At 39.7% G+C, this 21,984-nt stretch overlaps 1 protein-coding gene across 1 annotated transcript in view; it reads left to right on the forward strand.

Moving 5' to 3' along the window:
* Window positions 1–431: 431 nt before the first annotated feature.
* nampt1 (nicotinamide phosphoribosyltransferase 1) overlaps window positions 432–21,984 on the forward strand; it is a 29,270-nt gene continuing 7,717 nt past the window's right edge. The window contains exons 1-6 of the mRNA XM_067427276.1: window positions 432–582; window positions 9,304–9,460; window positions 12,454–12,557; window positions 12,635–12,763; window positions 20,580–20,738; window positions 21,032–21,168. Coding sequence (XP_067283377.1) covers window positions 526–582; window positions 9,304–9,460; window positions 12,454–12,557; window positions 12,635–12,763; window positions 20,580–20,738; window positions 21,032–21,168 — 743 coding nt within the window. The 5' untranslated portion in view covers window positions 432–525. The remainder of the gene's footprint in view (window positions 583–9,303; window positions 9,461–12,453; window positions 12,558–12,634; window positions 12,764–20,579; window positions 20,739–21,031; window positions 21,169–21,984) is intronic.

The following is a 21,984-nucleotide window of genomic DNA, read 5'->3' on the forward strand; positions in this document are numbered from 1 at the left end:
AAAACTAAATTTTATGGCACAATTTGTCAATAAAAAGCGGTTAAGTAAACTTTAACAAATAAATAGATCTATAATGTAAAATTATATTGTAGAACGATCACAGTAAATAGTAAAGCAAAACATAATCAGTATAATTAAATAAATTTATATATATGTATATATAAATATATAGATTGTTTTATAGATTCTTTTAATTCTGTAGCACTTTGAGATTTTGTTTAATATAAAGTGCATTATAAATAAAATGTATATATATATATATATATATATTTTTTTTTTTTTTTTTTTTTTTAATTATCTTCCTGTTTCATCCATTCACGTTTCCGCAAGCAGCACGCCTCACCCCCTGCAATGACGTTTCGGTGTCCTCATGCAGTGATTGGCCAGTCCATCACATTCGGTCCCGCCCATTCTGATTCCGTCATCCACCCTCCTCAACGACGGGGGTTGGTTGAGAGACCGCGCGGCGGAGAGGGAACAACAGAACTGACAGCAGCGCGCGACTCCAGTCACGTCAAGAGGAAGATGGAGCAGCACATAGGAGCCGATTTTAACATTTTACTAGCCACTGACTCCTACAAGGTGAGCAAAGATCCCAAAACCGAATATGGCCCGGTGTATTACACACCGGTGAACCCGTGACTGAGAGGGAAAGAGAAAGAGAAATGAAGGTGGTTTCATCCTTCAGGCCGTTAACGGTCGATTCGGTGTCAGTCAGGTCGCTAGGCCGAATGTGTGTGAGGAGAGACGACAGGTACAACCGCATCTTTATTTATCTACGAAGAATTTGAGTGTATATGTCAGTTATATCTAAATATAAGCAGATAAGTGTGTGTTTTACACCTTAAGGGCGAGAGTCGCAGGTCCTGAGGGGAGATTTCTTTTTTTCCAAAAACAAAACTGAAAGTACGATAACGTTACTTGATTTCTCAGGAAATGGATTCACCTCGCAAAATTAGATAAAGTTTAAGACCATTGTCGCCTATTTAAGCGATTTATTATAACATTTTGAATGATAGCTGTGCAACTAACCCTCCACTAGACCTGTCACTGGCATGATTACACAATGTGAGATATTTGACATTTAAATATATATAAATAAATAAAAAAATGCGTTAGATTATTAGGTAACACTTTGTGTTAAAGTGTCCTTATTACATGCTGTAACCGTAAATTATGCATAATTACACCTAACTAACCCAACCAAACCCTAACCTTATCGTAAGTACCTACATGTTAATTGATATGATTCAGTATTTAATATTTTATTCAGTACTATAATATTACACTGTAACAATGACACCTTAAAATAAAGTGTAACCGATTATTATATTTGTAAATGGCCCAAGTTTTCAAAATCATCATATTTAGTGCTATTGCATTGCAAAACAATGAAATGTGTTATGAAATAAAATATTCACTCTAAAAAATGCTGGGTTAAAAATGGACAAAACCAGCAATTGGGTTGTTTTAACCCAGCGGTTGGGTCACATGTTTGCTTAAACAACCCAATTGCTTTAACCCAACATTTTTTTTAGAGTGTATTAATATAGTGCGTAGACATCACTTGTGTACTGTAGTAGTATTCATATCATAAACAAAACTGAAACTACGCTAAAATTGATTTTCATGACTCTCTGTTATAAGAAATATAACACATTACCATTCATTAATTTCAGTTTTTAATGCACAGGTTTGGCTGTTATGTCTCCCATGTAAATGTCAATGTTGTAATGTTGTAAAACATCTTTAAATAATATGAATTTATCCATTAAATATTAGTTCTCCCAAAAAGTATCTATAATTAACCCACACTCAAGCCATCCTAGGTGTAGCTTATGACTTTCTTCATTCAGCCGAACACAATCAGAGTTATATTAAAAAATATCCTGGCTCTTCCTAGCTTTATAATAGGAATGAAAGGTGCCTTAGGTTTCCAAGCGCATCCATCCATCCATCCATCCATCCATCCATCCATCCATCATAAGAGTACTCCATCGACTACATGGGGTTAATAAAGGCCTTCTGAATTAAAGCGATATGTTTGTGTTAGAAAAATATCCATATTTATAACTTTATAAACAATAATCACTGGCTTTCTATAATACACCTGAGGGTTAATTGTGGGATAATTTAAATTTTTGGGTGAACTAACCCTTTAATGTTGGAAGCTTACTACACATAACTAACAGTCATAGTGAAAATAAAAAGTAAATTGAATTTTTAAAACCGTGACAATTTGATGGGGATCAACCTGATCATTTAAATTGAAATAATAATAAAAAATTCTAAATAAAGGTTAAATCTGGGTGAGCTAAATGACTTGCTCTGGGTGTTTAGCAATTGAATGTTCAAAATTGTGTCAGAGAGATGAAAAGTCCTTTCTGCTTCGGTTTAAAGAAATGATAAGAAGGAAGTGTCTCAACCTTTGAGTCTTTAAAATGTCAGTTGTAAGCAAGCTGTGCTTTGTTGACCGAGTGGCCATCGTGAAGTTGTTGCTCGTGTCTTTGACTTTATATCCTAGGCACAACGCTCTCTGTCCTTGAGAGTAGCGTCGTCATGTTGTGTCTGTTATGTTCTGGATATGGTCTCATCTATGTTTAATCAGTGTTTTCTTTCCATAGTGCTGCTAGAGGACGGGAGTTGGGTCTTTTATCCTCCCACCGCGGATGTAATAGGATTCTCGTGATTTGCGTTGAGGCTGACGACACATTAATTTAGCTTTTTAAGGGACGCTTCATTACTTAAGGATCATGCAGAGAGGTCAATGGAGGGTCATAGATCACGTGTGGAAACTAGCTGGAATGCTCCTCATTTATTCAGTCAACATTTCATGATAATGAGTAGATTCTTGTTCTGTTCTCTTTCAGGACCGTTGACTCAGTCTATGAGCTCTGCTTTTAAAGCCTGTGATGCTAGTCTTGAAGTTTTACGTTTGATATTCACAGGTGTGGCTCAGATTGAAACAGGGTGAAACTCTAGATGCAAGTGACATTTAGAACAAGCGGTGGTGAGAAAAAAACAACACCAGGAATTAAAGAGGGGTGTGGTTAATATTTCATGATTTGATGCATATTTACATTTTACAATTATGGATTTGGCAGATGCTTTTATCTAAAGCGACTTACATTGTATTTTAAGGTACAATTTTTTATTAGGGATGCAACAATACATTTAGTCCACGGGTCAATACACACCTCAGTTTTTTTACCACGGTTTTCGGTTCGGTTCGTTTTTTTTGCTATTCTATATGGTCGACAGGAACAGAAAGAGGCTAAGGAGAATTTTTTTTATTGTAATACTCTTTTCTTTATTTTCCTTAAAAGTCTTGAAAAACCTTACTTAAACTTAAAACTTTACTTTAAAAAACCCTTGTACACATTCCTAGTGTATTGTGTAATTGTATAAATAATTATATAAAGATTTACAGTGGCAGCTCAGAGATGTACAGTAGGGGTTGCACCGACTAATCAACCAGTCGACCTTAATGCGCTGTCATGACGCTTTAAAGGGGTACTTCAGCGCTGGGAAGATGAATCTGTATTTAAACTGGGTCATCAATGCAGTAGAAATGTGAAATAATTTTTGAATTTGGTGTCTTCTAGACTGAGAAAAGACAGAAAATGTATTTTTGTCCCATGGGGATGAAAGACTACAATTCCCAGAATGCTTCGCTGCCCTGTGAGGCCATTCCCAACGCTACCAACTTCATTACTGTGACTGAGTTGAAGACACTACAATTAAAACCTGAACGTGTCTGTTCAATATAATGAGTGAGTCACCGCGCGAGTATCACAGCACTGAGCACTAACTGCAGGAGTGATGAGAGCTGAGGTAATCGCGCGGCATACATTCACAACGTGAGTTCAGTCTGGTGCGTTTCAGTTCATGCCTTTGCAAGCTTAACTTTCATAGAAATGAATTTGAGAAGTTAAAAGACTTACATTGCTCACCATAGCTCCGTTTAAATGATCCTGTCTGCAAGCTGAGCTCTCCCTGCAAGCTGAGTGTAATCTCCCATCCCCCAATGCCGGATTCAAAACATGCGGAAATGGCTCCCTCTGCTGGCTGTAGTCTTTAGCCTCTGGGCAAACATTCCTCCTATGATGCAAAAATCGTCATTTTGCATCATAGGAGAAGTTTTAGAAGTCTGATGGAGTTTGTAGAACCCGAGTTTACTGTCCCGTCTAGAAAGACGATCACTGTCAGACTGGAGAAACTTTTTGATGACCGTAAGGGAGCTGCACAGTCAGTTAGGGATAGTTGAAAAAATGGCACTGACGACAGATTCATGGACAGCGCGTTTATCCACATTACAGTGAATTAATTGTTAACTATATAATGAATTAAACAGTCACCATTGGTCTCTCTCCCTCTCTTTCTTCATATATGTAGCCTTTAAACCGTTTTAAATTAATAGCGAATAAAAGCGATAACGTTCCAGTGGACAGATATCTATCATTGATTTTTTTTTTTTTTTTTTTCGAAACATGCAAACATATCACCCAAGCTAGAAAGTCGACAAAGCAATTTCGGTCAGAATTACTGTAGCCTAATCGGTAACAAGCATTGAGAAAAATGTAAAATGCTTATTCCTCGCTTAATTTTTTATATAGGTTGCACGTGAGGTTATTTTAGCCGAACCAGACTCAGCTTTCTACAGCCTGGTTGCACTTGAGGGGAAAAAAGCCTTCTTCCACTTAAGAGTTGTATAGCCTATTTTTAAGCACTTTTTATTTTAATATAGGCCATCTCTTTACATAAATATTATTGTCTACTTTAAAAAAACTGATCTCGTTATTTTTCCAACCCAACTAATGATGCATCTGCGCTTTCTATATTGCGCATGAGGGAAAAAGGTTCCTTCCACTTGAGAATAGTTGTGCACTTTTAAACACTTTTTATTTTACTATATCTCTTTACATAAATATTTTTTATCCTTAAACTGTAATTTCGTTATTTTACTAACCCAACTAATTAGCCTACTCAGTGCTTTAGGTTGCACGTGAGAGAAAAAGCTTCCTTCCATTAAGAGTAGTGTACTTTTAAGCACTTTTTAATTTAATATATTTCTTTACATAAATATTATTTTCTATTAAAAAATATATATAATTTCGTTATTTTTTTAACCCAATTAATGACTCCGCGCTTTCTAAAGGCTATCACGTGAGGGAAAAAAGCTTCCTTCCACGTAAGAAGAGTTTATGCACTTTATATGTCGCTTTACATAATTTTTTTAACTAAGTTTTTTTTAACTATAATTTAGTTATTTTTCTGACCAAACTAATTACTCACCCGTGCTTCCAATAGGTTGCACGCACTTTTCTCGGAGATAGGGCCTATTCATTTTTGATTTTGCCTATTTTTATTAACGTGTAGCTAGTTCATGACCAATTTACAATATTTCATCAACATAGTTTATTTTGAAGCCTATTCTATTTTGTTTGTTCTGTGTACAAAATAAAATATTTTTTAAGTTAAATGCAGAGGCTATAGCACTATTCGCACGGGATTAGTATTATCTAGGGACCTCTGAAATTAGGCTAATTCCCCACATCTGAGTTTTGCGTAATAAATAAAAAACGAAATTATGTTTATTTATTACTATAAAATAATCAAAACGAAATCGATGCCTGTTTAATGATTTCATACAGCTATATCTATAACGAAGTCTTGACATCATATCCGGGTAATAAGTCAGTAAATTCGAGTAAAATCACAGGCTTATCCCGTGCGAATGCGCGCCACGCAAAACTCAGATGTGGGGGAGTAATTTCTAAATCACAGAGGTCCCTAGATAATACTAATCCCGTGCGAATAGTGTTTAAGACGTATAAAAAAGACGAGAAGATCAATATTTGTGTAGCCTGCCTGACACGGTATTTTCACAGATCTCATCTCTCATCGTTTAACCTATTTAAAATGGCATAAATGCATCAGTTATATTCTCAATTTAATTTACAGAGCCATCCCTACAAAGTTTTTAGGTTAACTATATAAGAGACTATATAGAATTAGTATGTGTCGCACTCGCAAGAACGGGCGCGTGGCATCAGGATGATTGCGTGATGTTGGTCAGCCTTCACGGCACAACCATACTGTAGCCTACACGATGAACTTGAGTGCCCATTAAATGAAAGGCATTTAGGAGATTATACACACATTTTCCCCCGGCCTTTATTTGTTTGTGCTGACCACGCCACTATCCGGCATTTAATTGACCAAAGGCTTTTATTTAACGATATACCTATGCCAGTTTGCGTGCATGCGGGGGAGGGGTGCGATTTTCGAATAATATTCGAATAATTCCCAGCGATCATCGAATATTATTTTTGCTTGAAATGCACATCCCTACCCGCAGCCACGGGGCATATATTTAAATTATTGAATCGCAGCCTTTGTGAACTTACAACCGAACCATGCTATAGGATTTTAAACGGTTTTAATATATCGTGCGGCCTTATGGTGCGTTCACACCAGACGCGAATGAAGCGATAAACGCGAGTGATTTACATGTTACGTCAATGCAAAGACGCGAATAGACATTCTGCGACGCGAATTAGGCGGCGCGATAAGTGCGAATGGAGCGTTTGACGCACAAGTTGAAAAAGCAGAATTTTGGCAGATATTCGCGCCGCGTTAACCAATCAGGAGCCTGCTTGCTGCTGTCACGTGGTGAAGTGACGGATGGGAAACCCCGAGGCCAGAGTAATTTAAAAATACTACTGTTATTGTGTCACAAAATGTAGTTTTAATAGTTTTTAAGGTGATAATGTAGTTGTTTAAAACTCAAATCCGTGTTTTTTTTTATTAAGAGAGCACCAATTTGAAAAGTTATTCTGGCATTTTTGGAGGTGTGAGATCCAGGCGATCAGCGGCGCTTATTTACCCCGGCGATAGCAGCCTTAACTTGGCTAGTCGTTCTGACGACTGCCTCTGCCTGGCAGAAGCCCCTCCCATGATGCGAATTTGCATCTTTTGTGTAGTGAATGTCACGCGAGTGAAGCGAATGGATTCAAAATGATCACGCGTCCAACTTTGCGCGAATTATTCGCGTCTGGTATGAACGCAACATCAGAAAACGGTCTAACAATGCGGTTCATTGATTCTCATGCGTGGAATGCGCCACTTCCAGTATTTTGCCGGTTTGCTGGACTGGAATGTGGCACTTTTATTGTTTTATCTCGATTATTGTGTTTTCATAATCGTTGGTTAATGGCTCAGCCCTAATGTTTGTGTTGTCCAGGAGATTTCAGGCCATTGTATTCAGTTTTACAACTTGTTTACAATGTTTTACTTTCATTTCAGTTTGCCACAACTTAAAATAGCTGCTTATACAACCTCTCTGGGCTGAATCCGTTGCCTGTTTCCTTGATCTGAAGCCTAATCCGTGGCATTGCTGTGTCCTCCAAGCACACAGCCAGTTGTTGCGCATGCCTGGACCGCATGCAGCTGTTCACATGAACGGTCTATGCCAGAAGGGAGAGGGCCTTCAAAACCAGGACTTCCACGGCTGCTGCTCCTCAAGGACTTTTGCCCTTTCAGAGAAAAAGCTGACTTAAGTTCGCTTTCAGAGTGCAAGGGAACAACCATTGTAGCTGACAGGCATGACCACGAGTGTGTAACCTTTCCCAGGCTGTCCTGTACACAGGGGGCCAGCCAAAAACTTCCAGGGAAAGGTCAGCATGCACAAAATATCAGAAGTGAGCTAAGTAGGTTGTCTTGTTTGATATCTTGTGTAACTGTAGTCACGTTCTCGAGCATAGGATGTATTTATATCACAACTTTTTGAAGAGCAAAAGGACAAACTGGATTTTTCATCTATCTGAAGAAACGTTGCTTGTTCGAAATACCACCTTGATTCTGTTGTGGGTTGTTGCGAGGATGTTGCTATGCTGACACATATTCAGCAAATAAATAGCCTACATAACTACAGCCTTTCATTGCACAAAACTGGCACAGTCACAAAATCATGTGCCCTCATCATTCAGAACTTCATAACTGTTTTATTACAAATATTGCGAGTTTGAGTCTTTTTTTTCAATTGGAAATTTTAAAAAAATTAACTAATTAATTAGTCAGTTATTGGACAACTACATCGGCCATACTGTCAGTTTTTGGGATTGACAACTGCATTTATTTGCAGGTGCGAGTCTTGAACAAGTGGCAACCTTCCCGTCTCTCTCTTGAATCCAACACGGGAGTGACTGCAATTCATCGACTGGCCACTAGAGACAGGCTCCAAAAGGGATTTAATCCCATAGACCCCCATGTTAAAATGCCCAACTCTACAGCAGAAAATAAACATGTTTACAGGCTGGTACAAAAAGTGGTTTTGGGTTATATAGATCATTTTGCGCTTCATGACAACTGTGAGGGGGGTGCATTTTTATTCTAACTCATCCGTTTAAATAATATTAAGCCTTAAAGTTCTGCATAATTAAGGGTGTGGCCACTTGAGTGAGCTTAGCCGTTTGTCTGCTGTCTGTCTTCACCCACATCCCGCCTCTTTGCCCGTTTTCGGTTATCTGAGAGTGATGCACTGCCAAGATGGTGACAGCCGTTTCCGCCACCTTTGGGCTTTAAAAATGCTCTTCAGAAACCTAAGAGTGACGCCAACGTCCATTGTTTTATACCGTCTATGGTCTCAAAATGTCCCGTTCAAACAGCATCTTACAGTAGCATCTCAAATACTGTCTGTATGGGAGTCAAGCCCGTATTCTCTTACCATTAACCATTGCAACAGTGACCAAAGTAAATATCAAAGATGGTGATGTCCATAAAACTGAAAAGTCTTACACCTCTGACATGACGAGTCCAATTGAGCTGTGTGTTAGATGTCCGTTATCTGACAGCAGCGTTCATATCTGGGTGGAGAGCGGCACATTTGAGTCACAAACATTTGCTTTTTTCACTTAGTGCAAATAGCTGCCGCCAAAAGTTAACTGGTAAGGAATTTAAAACATATTAATAAACTTGCAGCTACACAATTTGAGGTATCATTCTTGTCTGAAGCATAAACGGTGTGGGACGTGCTGCATGCCAACGTTTAATGCCTGGGGTCAGTATAAACAATAATAGTAGTGATGTCTGTCCAATAATGTGTATTATATGATGCTGGAGGTCTGGCAGACAAGCTAGAGTCAAACCCAACAGCAGTCTGAATGACAGGAAATGGTGTGGACACTAGGGGTTGTTGACAGCCATTACGATATTTGCAAATTCAACAGAGCAGTGCCAGTGAGTTTTGTTGTTGTTTTGCTGTTGAATCGAATGTATAATATAAATTTTGCTTTCTTGCAGGTCACGCATTACAAACAGTACCCACCCAACACTAGTAAGGTGTATTCTTACTTTGAGTGCCGTGAGAAGAAGGCAGACCCTACCAAGCCTAGAAAAGTCAAATACGAAAAGACGGTCTTCTATGGGCTTCAGTACATTCTCAACAAATACTTAAAAGGTACGTTGGTCGTGGCTGTCAATGCTGATTTAACTTGTAAATGGAAAACGCAGCCCCGCTGGTAATTTTGGGTTGCGTTCACGCTCAAGAATGCAGCTTTCCCTCCAAACTTAAGTCAGTTTGCTTCATTCTGCTCATAAGCAGGCTGAAAAATAATAACACTGCTTGTTCCAACAGAAAAAAAAGACTTTCTCATGATGGAGCCAGTGTTTAATGACCAAACATGGTAGTAGAGTTATAGTCTAAGAAAATAGCAGCATGAAGAGGCGGTTTAAGTGTAAGATGTGCGACTAGCAGTCTAGTTTGTGGTTGTTGTTCTTGCATGCCGATCAAATGTGCCACTTTATAAAGGAATTTTGTCTATTTTTACACTGTAAAGGATTTCATGGTGCGCTGGGGGGAAGGCTTTAGAAATTGTGTTATAGAATGAAATGAGACAATAGAGCATCTGCTCTTTAACCCACAAAGGACATGTGAATAGGACTGCCTGAATAAAACATGTGATTTGTTTGTCAAAAACAAGAGTTATAATATGTTTGTGAAATGTTTGTTTGTCAAAAAATGTTTCAGAATATGCTAACATGCTCATAAGTATATTGTATATACATCGATCAGGCATAACATTGTGTTGGTCCCCCTTTTGCTGCCAAAACAGCCCTGACTCATTGAGGCATGGACTCCACTAGAGCCCTGAAGGTGTGCGGTGGTATCTGGCAGCAAGATGTTAGCAGCAGATCTTTTAAGTCCTGTAAGTTGTGAGGTGGGGCCTCCATGGATCAGACTTGTTTGTTCAGCACATCCCACAGATGCTCGATTGGATTGAGATCTTGGGAATTTGAAGGCCAAGTCAACGCCTCACACTCGTTGTTGTGCTCCTCAAACCATTCCTGAAGCATTTTTGCTTTGCAGCAGGGCTCATAATCCTACTGAAAAAGCCACAGAAAAGAAAACGTGATTCATCAGACCAGGCCACCTTCTTCCATTGCTCCGTGGTCCAGTTCTGATGCTCACGGGCCACTGTTGGTGCTTTTGGCGATGGACAGGGATCAGCATGGGCACCCTGACTTGTCTGCGGCTATGCAGCTCCCTATGCAACAAACTGAGATGCTCTGTGTATTCTGACCAGCATTAACTTCTGGAGCAGTTTGAGCTCCAGTAGCTCGTCTGTTTGATCGGACCACACGGGCCAGCCTTCGCTCCCCACGGTCATCAATGAGCCTTGGCCGCCCATGACCCTGTGGCCGGTTCTCCACTGTTCCTTCCTTGGAGCACTTTTGATAGATACTGACCACTGCAGACCGGGAACAGCCCACAAGAGCTGCAGTTTTAGAGATGCTCTGACCCAGTCGTCTAGCCATCACAATTTGGCCCTTGTCAAACTCGCTCAAATCCTTACGCTTGCCCATTTTTCCTGCTTCTAACACATCAACTTTCAGGACAAAATGTTCACTTGCTGCCTAATAACAGGAGCCGTGATGAAGAGATAATCAGTGTTGTTCACTTAACCTGTCATAATGTTTTTCCTGATCAATGTATAAAGTCTACCACAATGAGTATGTTTACATGCACAATCATAATGCGATTTTAATGGGATTTTGGCAATATTTCAAATAAACTTTACCTCATGTAAACACAATACATCGATCAAACTGATGCAATTAAGCTCATAATTATAGAAACCATAATCGGATTGAACTACAGGGTGTACACCAATTTTAGTCACAATAAACAGACATGTAAACACCTTAAATGTCCCGTTCTTCGTGATTCCATCTTTTAAACTATAGTTAGTGTGTAATGTTGCTATTAGAGCATAAATAATACGTGTAAAATTATAAAGCTCAAAGTTCAATGCCAAGCGATATATTTTATTTAACAGAAGTTCCCTTTCAAAGCCTACAGCGAGCGGCCGGTTTGGACTACACCGCTTACACAAGAACACGCAAAATAGGGGCCGTGGTCTCGCTGCTCTCTCACGTGGAGAAGAGGGCACATTCAGCGCTTGCATCGCCCCCTTATGGTAAGAGGCGGGACCTTTCCGGGCAGAGTGCGCTAAGCTGCTGTCCAATCACAACACGGGAAGCGCTGGCCCAATCAGAACTCGTTATGTGTTTCTCAAGGAGGGACTTCATAGCACAAGGAAATCATCAGGCCGTTTTTAGGACAGAGGAAACAGCGCTGTACAGATAAGTCAATTGTGTGAAAAATACTGTGTTTTTTTACACGCGAAACATGAACTCATGTTATATTGCACACTGTAAACATAATCAAAGCTTCAAAAACACGCAAAGAACGGGACCTTTAATCGCATTATTACCGCTCTGAGCAAAGAGCGCATGTGCTCGAACGTACACGGATACCATGTGTTGTTCACACAACTTCATGAATGAACTCAGTGACATTACTCTGAAGCTTTCCCTCCACTCCCAATCGCTGAAGTTTGTCAACACACACTACACAGACATGTAAAGGTAGTGACAGTGAAGTTGACACACATGTATTTGTCCTTTCAACATAAAGGCAGGTCCTCATTTGGTGAGATGCACGACAAATAAGAACCAAATTTACCAATAACTATCGGGTACTTCTACATAAAACCTTATAACCTTGCAAGCCTTGCAAGCACTGCTTTTCATAAGTAGTGTTAATCTAGTTCTCATTTGTAAGTCAGAGCATATGCTAAATGAGTACTTTAAAATATAATAAGACTCTAGTAGAGCTGCAGTTGTATTTTTGAGGATACTATTCCTTTAAGACACAAGTGTGTGGCATCATTGTACACAATACTGGTAAGACAAAGCTGCACTGTGAGCATGGGAGTTTCCCATAATGCAATAATGCAAGGATGTAGGAAAGTGTGCAATTATAAACATGGGCGCACATTACCCACCCTCTTTTACAGTGTCTGTTTATTCCTGTATTGTCCCAGTGCTGTCTTGTGATGTGTGATACTCTAGTCTCACAGTTGCCTCTTCTGTTTTTTTCACTCACAGGACAGGTTGTCACACCAGAGAAGATTCAGGAAGCCAAAGAGGTCTATCGGGAACACTTTCAGGATGATGTTTTCAACGAAAAGGGATGGAATTACATTTTGGAGGTACGGAGAAACTCGTCTCTGGGTTGTCTTGTCTGTGCCGAATGTTCAGTAACATCTCTCATGTGATATCACTGCAGAAATACAAAGGTCACCTGCCCATCGAGATCAAGGCCGTGCCGGAGGGAAGTGTTATCCCGCGCGGGAATGTGCTGTTCACCGTAGAAAGCACTGATCCGGAGTGCTACTGGCTCACTAACTGGGTCGAGGTGAGGAATGACCATAAACGGATCCCTACAGTTATTTTTATATATATCCAATGCTTTTATCCAAAGATGCTTACTTTGCATTCTAGTTTTTTAATTTATTTATTTGTCAGTATATGGGTTTTAGCTCCCATGGGAACACGTTAGCTATTGTGTTGATGCCATTCTCTTCTAGTTATGATGGTCAGGGGCTAATATTAGGTCCATTCGACCAATATTGGCCCAGTACTGTGTCATTACAATTTTGTTTTTCATCATGTACAATTTTATACCTAGAAAGCTTAAAAATTTATATTTTAATGACAGATTAGTGTTGTTTTAGCCTGGATGCCAGCCGAATTTATCCCCGCCCACAACATTTGAGCTTGGGGAGTTCGGTCTGGACTGGACCCATAAAGGAGTAATTATGCCTGAACAGAAACTGTTCAGACCAATGAAATTGATCAGGGCGGGCTTAAGACGATGATGGACAGATGATCAACAGTAACGTAATCATGCACGTCATCAAAGGCGCTTGCCTTGGATTGAATTTGTTCAAATCTTTAACAGAGAGCTTGTTCGTATATGCATTCACATTCACTATTTCTCTTTGAAATGATGAGCATGTTGGTAAGCAACTGTGTATCCTTACATTTTTTTTTTACAATAACGGGGGTAAAATGTTATGTTAAACATATTTTGGCAAGGTTGTCTGCTAAAATTGGCATTCCTGGGTCTATATAACACATAATTGAGGTCGCTTCAACCCGCGGACATGGAAAACAACTCGCGGAAAAAGACGCAGACTTGGCAACACAGTGCAGTTGAGTTCTGTTGACATTTGACAACTAATGTTATGCGGCGCTTCGTTGCTCTGATTGTTTGTAGGTCTATCCAATTGAGGTCTTTCCTGGTTCGGTTGAAACACACCCCATAATCACAGCCCAATGGAGCAGTATTAGACTCATATTCTGACTAGAATTGAGTATGACTACGTCAGGCTAGTATTGTTTAATACTGCTAATTAAAACATCACCAAGGTAGGATTATCTGTAGATTAGAGCTGGACAATTAATAATTTAAAGAATGCGATCTCATCCCTAAATAACAGCGATTTCGTCTCTTCAGTATGTCTGTTAAACCTTTGACAAGAACAATATTGAACATTCAGATCAGTGTTCGCGCTGCCAGAGAAAGCAGGAAACAGCGTCACAAACAGTCTTTTCAACCGCACAGTATCATTATTTCTGTGATTTCTTCTGTTTTAATTTTCCTGTATTGTGTTTGATTGAATACAAATTTATCATCAAAAATGAATGTATTCAAATTAATTATTATCATGATAATACTATCAAACTACTGGGCCAACATAATTACACACACACACACACACACACACACACACACACACACACACACACACACACACACACACACACACACACACATATAGTTTCTCATTCCAGAATCCATTTAAAAAGCCAGCCTTGAAATTCTATTTCAATCTTAACCATTTAGTTATTATTTAGAATATATAAAATATTTATATTAGCTAAAGAATTCATGAACCACTAGTGGCGTAAACAGTAGGGCGTCCGTTTGGCAGCGTAATGCTCTTTTGGTTCAAAAGATTTATTTATAATTGGGTAATAATTACAGTTTACGTTTTTCACTGTAATGACTACAGCGGTTTTCCAAACTTTCCAAATGACGGATCTGACTATTTCTGTCAAACTTCCTATAACAGAGCGTGTAAACAGTGACAAGTCATGCCACACAAGGATTTAGCATCAAACCTGCTGAGTCATGCTGACAGCCCGACATCATGATATAGTACACCTGTCACAGAGCGAAAGGTTGCTAGTTTTTTCATTTGTATAGACATTTGTATATTCAAACCAGCATCAATTGTGTAAGGGGTGGGTTTGCTTTTACAGATGGCTCTGAATGTATGGCAAATGTGTAGATGATAAATTTAGACTATGTATGTGTCCGTATGCCCTTGGCTCTCAGAACACACTGTCACCACATATATATTCTCTAGTGGATTCAGGAGATTGTAAACACATGTCTACTTCCTTTATGATGGCCATGAGAAGGCTCTGATGCTTACAATTAAGTGAACTGTTTGGAGACTTTATAAGACAGCATTATACTGATAATTAAAATATTAGGTATAATCTTCCCTTAAACCTTCACTCCCATTCCAGCGGTCATCTTTTGTGCTGTGAGGGTGGAGAGAATCTCTTATTTGCGATAGTCTCACATTGTAGTTTGGCTTTACGAGATGCAAATCTCTGCACAAAGTCAGATTTTGAGTTAATGACATTAAGTGCAAAGTATACTCGCTGAAGATGCAGAAAACACAGATCATTGCACCTGATTAATGATAACCATCAGGTGAATGTGGTATTCACCGCGCTAGCTTGCAGATGTATCATTATAATTGACCCCACTTGCTTCTTAATGCATGCCCAATTCCAAGTGCCAAATCTTGAGTAAAAATCAATGTTGGCAAGTGCACGATACCGTAATCGACGATTATCAAATCGCAAAGTTGCAATTTAATTATATGACTATATAGTCTGAAGAGCTGCTGTGAGGTTGGGACACTTATACATGCATTTGAAATGCAACATGCAATCATTTTTCCAAATTTGTAATGCGAATTGTTTATAAATATGTTGCCAAAAAAAGATATTTTGGTCTTTCTGTGGTTTTCCACCAAAATAAAAGCTCTATGGTTTAAAATTTGAACGCAATGATTAATCCCTAAATATTAGTATTGTATTTTTACTGTATTCTTTAAATAAAAATATTATTATTAAATATTCTTTTTTTTATTTTACAGAACATTCTTTTTTTGTTCTGATTCTCCTCATCTTATTGTGCACAATTCATCAGCATTTTTATGTATTTTTATTCTTAATCAGATTTTAATTGGCATTACTTTATGAGGTTATGTGAGCTATTAAATAACATTAACCAGTAGCCCAATAGCTATTGAGCCATTGCTTTAAAGGGGGGGTGAAACACTCAGTTTCAGTCAATCTCATGTCAATCTTGAGTACCTATAGAGTAGTATTGCATCCTGCATATCTCCGAAAAGTCTTTAGTTTTATTATATTTATAAAAGAAATATAGGCTGTACCGAGTCTTTCCGGAAAAAAACGTGCGGCTGGAGGCGTATCGTGTGGGCGGAGCCAAAGAATGACGATCGCGAACAAAGCGGTGACGTCCTCAAGCGTGGAGAAAACCATGGCTATCTCAGCTAATACAGATAATGATCCACAATCAAATCTGAGGCTGAAATAAATTGAACAGGAAAAACAGCAACAGCAGGACGTCCGTCTCTGTAGTATGTACTGTATTTAGTGGCCTTTGTGTGTCTTTACTCGCATTTTATGAGGACATGATTCGGTTTATGGACTATTGAATGCGACTAGACCTTAGAGGTAGCAAGCAAAACGGTTTTGCACGTCAGACTAGTGTAACACAACAGAGAAAAGCAATGGAGTAACCGTTAGCGCATTTGAATGACGAAGCAAGCGATCGTGTCGTTTACTGATGTTTACTCACGCGAAGGTAGCCAATAGCAGAGACATTTGAAGCAGTTTAAGTCACCGGCTGCTTCCAAAGCAGGACCGAACCTTTAATCGCTGGGACCGCTCCATCAAAAACACACTTCTTTGGTATGATTTGGTGAAGTGCTGACAGCAGTGACCGTGGAGATCCACTTTGAGACGCGACTGAAGCGATGTTGTGAAGCTTCCCGTCATATCTGCGTTCAAATTGGGTCAAATGCAAGCGGCAACCTTGAGCAACCGCGATCTCTTGAAGCCAATACGGAAGTAATGTAAACTGCAATTCCTCAACTGGCCACTAGGGACAGGCTCCAGAAGGGAGCACAATCTCATTGAGCCCCATGTTAAAATTCTCAACTTTAAAGCAGGAAAAAACATGTTTACAGCCTGGTACAAATTGTGGTTTGGGCCTATATGGCTAATTTTGATCTTCATGACAACTCTGAGGGGGGTGAATTTTTTTATAACTCATTCGTTTACGTTATATAAAGCCTTAAGGTTCTGCATAATTAAGGGCGTGGTTACAAGTGGATAGCCATTTATCTGCCGTCTATAGTTATTGCGTCACCTCAGCTCCGCGCACATCCCGCCTTTTTGCCCATTTTCTGTTATCCGGGAGTGACACGCGTTGACTCGCTCACAAGATGGCAACGCCCAGCTCATCTCTACTTTAAGCTTCAGAACGGCTTATCAGAATCCTATGGGTGACGTCACGGACACTACATCCATATTTTTTACAGTCTATGGTCAAATGCAGCGCTGCCTTCCCGGAATGCTGTGCTGAAGCGTTGAAGTCGCTCGACGTCACCCATAGGAATAAAGTGGAGCGTGGCGCGCGACATAAGTCTTCACGGAGGACTGGATCTGCACCTGAGAGTGTTTACGGCCGTGCATTTCCTCTCTCGCTCTAGTCACGCGCGCGCACCCTACCGGGAGAAGAGCCCGTACGGCCCATACAAGGACCTTCCGTTCTATTAACGTCAAGCCGACCCATACTCGAAAAAAACTCTCAGAAACTTGTGAGAAACCGGAAGGAGTATTTTTAACACAGAAATACTCCATCAAACGTCCAACGTTAGTTTTTGAAACTTTGACTATGTTTAGGATGGGAATCCAAGTCTTTAACAGTGTAAAATGCTCAGTATGCATGAAACAGCATTTTACCCCCCCCTTTAAGACATTAGATACTCTATTGTAATACAGAATGCCGACTTGTCATGATCCAATCAGTTCCTGATGGATAAAATCAAGCCTCGCCCTACATTTCCATATGTTCTCATTGAACACATCAAGTTATTGAAAATAAAATAGGTTGCGATGTTAATTGCCACAAACATTCTACAATGACAAATTAATAAAAATGAGGATTGTGGGTTTTTGAAGCTGATTCTGAAGTTAGCAGTGGTTCGTGACAGATTAACTCTAGTGATTTGCACTTTCAGTGTCCAAAAATCTCGTTTCACATGAGCTGCTGAATCGAGTCCATGAGATTGCGACACTGGGATGTTCTTGTACACATAGAGCATCAGGGCTTATCAGGTTATGTGTGCAGTATGATAATATTGACTTGTCCGGGTGGTCTTAAACAAAGCATTTCTGCCCTGCATCCCCTCGTATGAGTCCAGCAAACCCTCTGTGTTGACTGTGGGACACTTCCCAAGCACTCGGGTGACATGAAGCGGGTCTTTGAGTTGTTTTTGGATTCAAGTTCCAGCTGACTTGACCAGCACTAATTTAGTTTTTGCCACTTTCACATGATACAGAAGGTGCATTAACCCCTTACTAGACCCTTACTGGTGTGCAGCTATGCCGCCCCATACTCAACAAACTGAGATGCACTGTGTATTCTGACACCTTTCCATCAGAACCAGCATTAACTTGAGCAATTTGAGCTCCAGGAGCTCGTCTGTTTTATCGGACCACACGGGCCAGCCTTCGCTCCCCACGGTCATCAATGAGCCTTGGCCGCCCATGACCCTGTGGCCGGTTCTCCACTGTTCCTCTTGGAGCACTTTTGATAGATACTGACCACTGCAGATCGGGAACAGCCCACAAGAGCTGCAGTTTTGGAGATGCTCTGACCCAGTCGTCTAGCCATCACAATTTGGCTCTTGTCGAACTCGCTCAAATCCTTACTCTTGCCCATTTCTCCTGCTTCTAACACATCAACTTTGAGGACAAAATGTTCATTTGCTGCCTAATATATCCCACCCACTAACAGGTGCTGTAATGAAGAGATAATCAGTGTTATTCATCACTGATTCAGTGTCACTGCAACCTAGCTTTATCATAAACAGTGGTTAAAAATCGAAGCTGGAGACTTAAGTCTTTCTTAATGATACCCAGTTTATCCAGATCAAGTAAGAGTGTGATGTTTTAATGTGCAGTGAATGTTAAACAACAATAAACTGGGGCCGTCTGCGATCTTTAACGTAAATGGGTTAGGGGAAAAATATATTAGTTTCATACCTGCAAACTTGTCGCTTTTCTGCGACAATCACCGTTTTCTTGGTCAATTGGGTCATTTACGTGAATCGCGTAGAACCAAAGAGTTCTGTAGGGGTTCTGTAGTTCTGTAGACTAGACATGCGAAACACTATTGGATAATTCTTATAACTGACATTTCTCTGGGCCAATCGGAATCTTAGCTCACTTGCATAATCTTGAAGCACACAGCGTCAACTGAGCTCGCCATTGAATTAGATGCCTGGCTATCGAGATACCACGCGAGTCTGACGGATGGAAGTAAGCAAGCTTAGTGTTCAATTCAAGCATGGGCGTAGATTACGGGACGTGTCCCCTGCACTTTTAATAAAGTGTACTTTCATCCTCCGCACGTTTACTGGGTCTCCCCGATCCTAGTCGACCCGCGCCGAGCGGGATATGAACCGTCGTTACCGTGAGGGCGGGCAAGTTAACAGGGACGCTAAAGAGAGCTTTCTCTACCTATGATTGCGTGTTTCTTGAGGTCACAATCAATACATGAATACATGATACATACATCAAGATTTAAATTCAGAGACAAAAAATAATCTATGCATGACCTGTCATTTTATTCGTATCTAAATATGAGGAGGGCGCTCTCACAGAAAGTCCAAAAGCGGATTCGTAGAAACTTTGTCACGCTGGAGCTGCAGCTGAAGGAAAACAATCGTTATGAGTGATAAAACGTGACGACGACAATCAGACGATTGCGACAATATATATGCTTTATGTGTGTTTTTCAAGCCATCTCAATGTAGGCTATTTATTGACTATAAAGTAGGCCTATATCATATGAATAATGCAGTGCTAACTGACAGCTTTTGAAATGTTTATCTTCTGCTCACCAAAGCTGCATTTATTTAATCAAAAATACAGTTAAAACAGTAATGCTGTGAAATACCATTACAAATGAAAACAGCCTTTTTCTATGTGAATATAGTAAAGTGTGATTTATTCCTGTTATCAAAGCTGAATTTATCCTCATTACTCCACTCTTCAGTGTCACATGATCCTTCACTAATTACTCTCATATCAGGATTTCATAATCAAGAAACATTTTTGATTATTATCTGTGTTGAAAACAGTTATGCTGCTTAAAAATGTTGTGGAAACCATGATACATTTTATTTTTCAGGATTCTTTGATGAGAAGGTTCAATGGATAGCATTTATTAAATAAATTATCTTTTGTAATATAAAAAATATCACTTGTGATCAATTTAATGTAGCCTATGTCTGATCAACAAAAGTATTAATTTCTCTCTTTTTTAATTTTACCACAAATGTTTGAATGGTATGGTGGTTTCCGCAAAAATTATCAAAATGAAAAAAAGCAGCATGATCATGAGCAACAAAACTGTTTTCAACACTGATAATAATCATAAATGTTTGTTGAGCATCAAATCCTAATGATAGTGACACTGAAGACTGGAGAAATGATGATAAATTCAGCTTTGATCACAGAAATAAATGACACTTTACTATATATTCATTTAGCGAACAGATGATGTACATCAGAATATTATTTCACTGTATTACGTTTTTTACTGCATTTTTAATTAAATAAATGATATATATATAGTCTATGATATACCCCCCCCCCACACACACACACTGTCACCTTTTTTACTCTGAGGAGTTTGCAGGTCTGTAGTTTGCAAGAAACTGTTTCAGAAACTAAAAAAACCCTTGTACAGATTGCTAATTAAACAACACGACTGTGTAGTAATAGCTGAGGGAACTGTTGAAATTATGCATTTGTCTTCTCAACAGACCATCCTGGTTCAGACGTGGTATCCCATCACCGTCGCAACTAACTCACGAGAACAGAAGAAGATTCTGGCCAAATATCTCATGGAAACGTCAGGAAGCCTGGTGGGACTGGAATATAAACTGCACGATTTCGGCTACAGAGGGGTTTCATCTCAAGAGGTGCTGCTACACTTCATTTGAAGTGCTCGGAGAGACTGTTTACTTTTAACCAAACCCCACAAATCTGAATTAAGTACCACACTGGTCAAGTAGACCAGATTAACTGGGTTAGTACATAGTTGGAATGTCTAAGATGAGACTATCCAAGTCAATAGTATCTCTTTACATACAAACTGTAAATACCCTGCATTATATACATACAGTACAAATCAAGCACACTCCACCCTGTTATTTTCTCTCAATGGTTTAATTTCTGCACTAGCTTTGTATTTATACTTGTGTCTCTCTTTCAGACGGCTGGTATTGGCGCATCTGCACACTTGGTAAACTTCAAAGGAACAGACACTGTGGCCGGGATCGGCGTTATCAAGAAGTACTACGGCACCAAAGACCCGGTTCCTGGTTACTCAGTACCAGCTGCAGAACACAGGTGGAACGACTTGCTAAAAGCTTGATGATAATAAATCACACAGCTTAAAGCGTTGGTTCACATAGGCCCCATTTACACTGCATGGTTCAAGTGACCCAGTTCTGATTTTTTCCTCTCATGTGGCACAGATCGGATATGACATGTGAACGTGTAAGCAGTAAAAAAACAGATGAATTCCGATATCCTCAGATCGGATTCAGGCCTCACTCATATGTGGTAATAAATCCGATATGATTCGGATGCGTGCATTAGCGTCTGCCATGTAAACGGTCAAATCGGATATCCCCCAGTAAATGCGAGTCGTACGTCATTGAAAAAAGGACGGAGGCGAATGACGTCAACTCAGGTGGACGCAAACTGCGATCCAGTGTTGCCAAGTCTGTGGTTTTCATGCGTACTTTAACACAGTTTTGAGTTGCAATTGGACGGGTTGTGTTGGGATAACCTGCCAACCCTGTCAAGGGCTCTCCTCTTTTTCTCCGCCTTAAGAGAGAAATGTTTTGCCGACTTTAAAGATGTGTGGAACAGTGCAGACAGCAAAACATTGTGCAATCATTTTGTCTGTGTCCATTGCATATCGCGCTATTTTACTTCCTTTCACCGGTTGAATGTCTTGGGCTGTTTTCCCAGTGTACAGTGTAAATGCAAATATCGGATACGGGTCGCTTTTGAAAAGATGATGTAAGCGGGTCGTCAAAAAAATCGGATATAGTCACCAAATCGGAATTGTGCATCAAGACCTGCAGTGTAAATGCAGCCTTAAAAACTGTGGACTTTTCCTTTAAAAGATTAGTTCACTTCAAAATGAACATTTGC

This window comes from Pseudorasbora parva, chromosome 20 (genome assembly GCF_024679245.1).
Source record: "Pseudorasbora parva isolate DD20220531a chromosome 20, ASM2467924v1, whole genome shotgun sequence".
NCBI classification, from domain to species: Eukaryota; Metazoa; Chordata; class Actinopteri; order Cypriniformes; family Gobionidae; genus Pseudorasbora; species Pseudorasbora parva.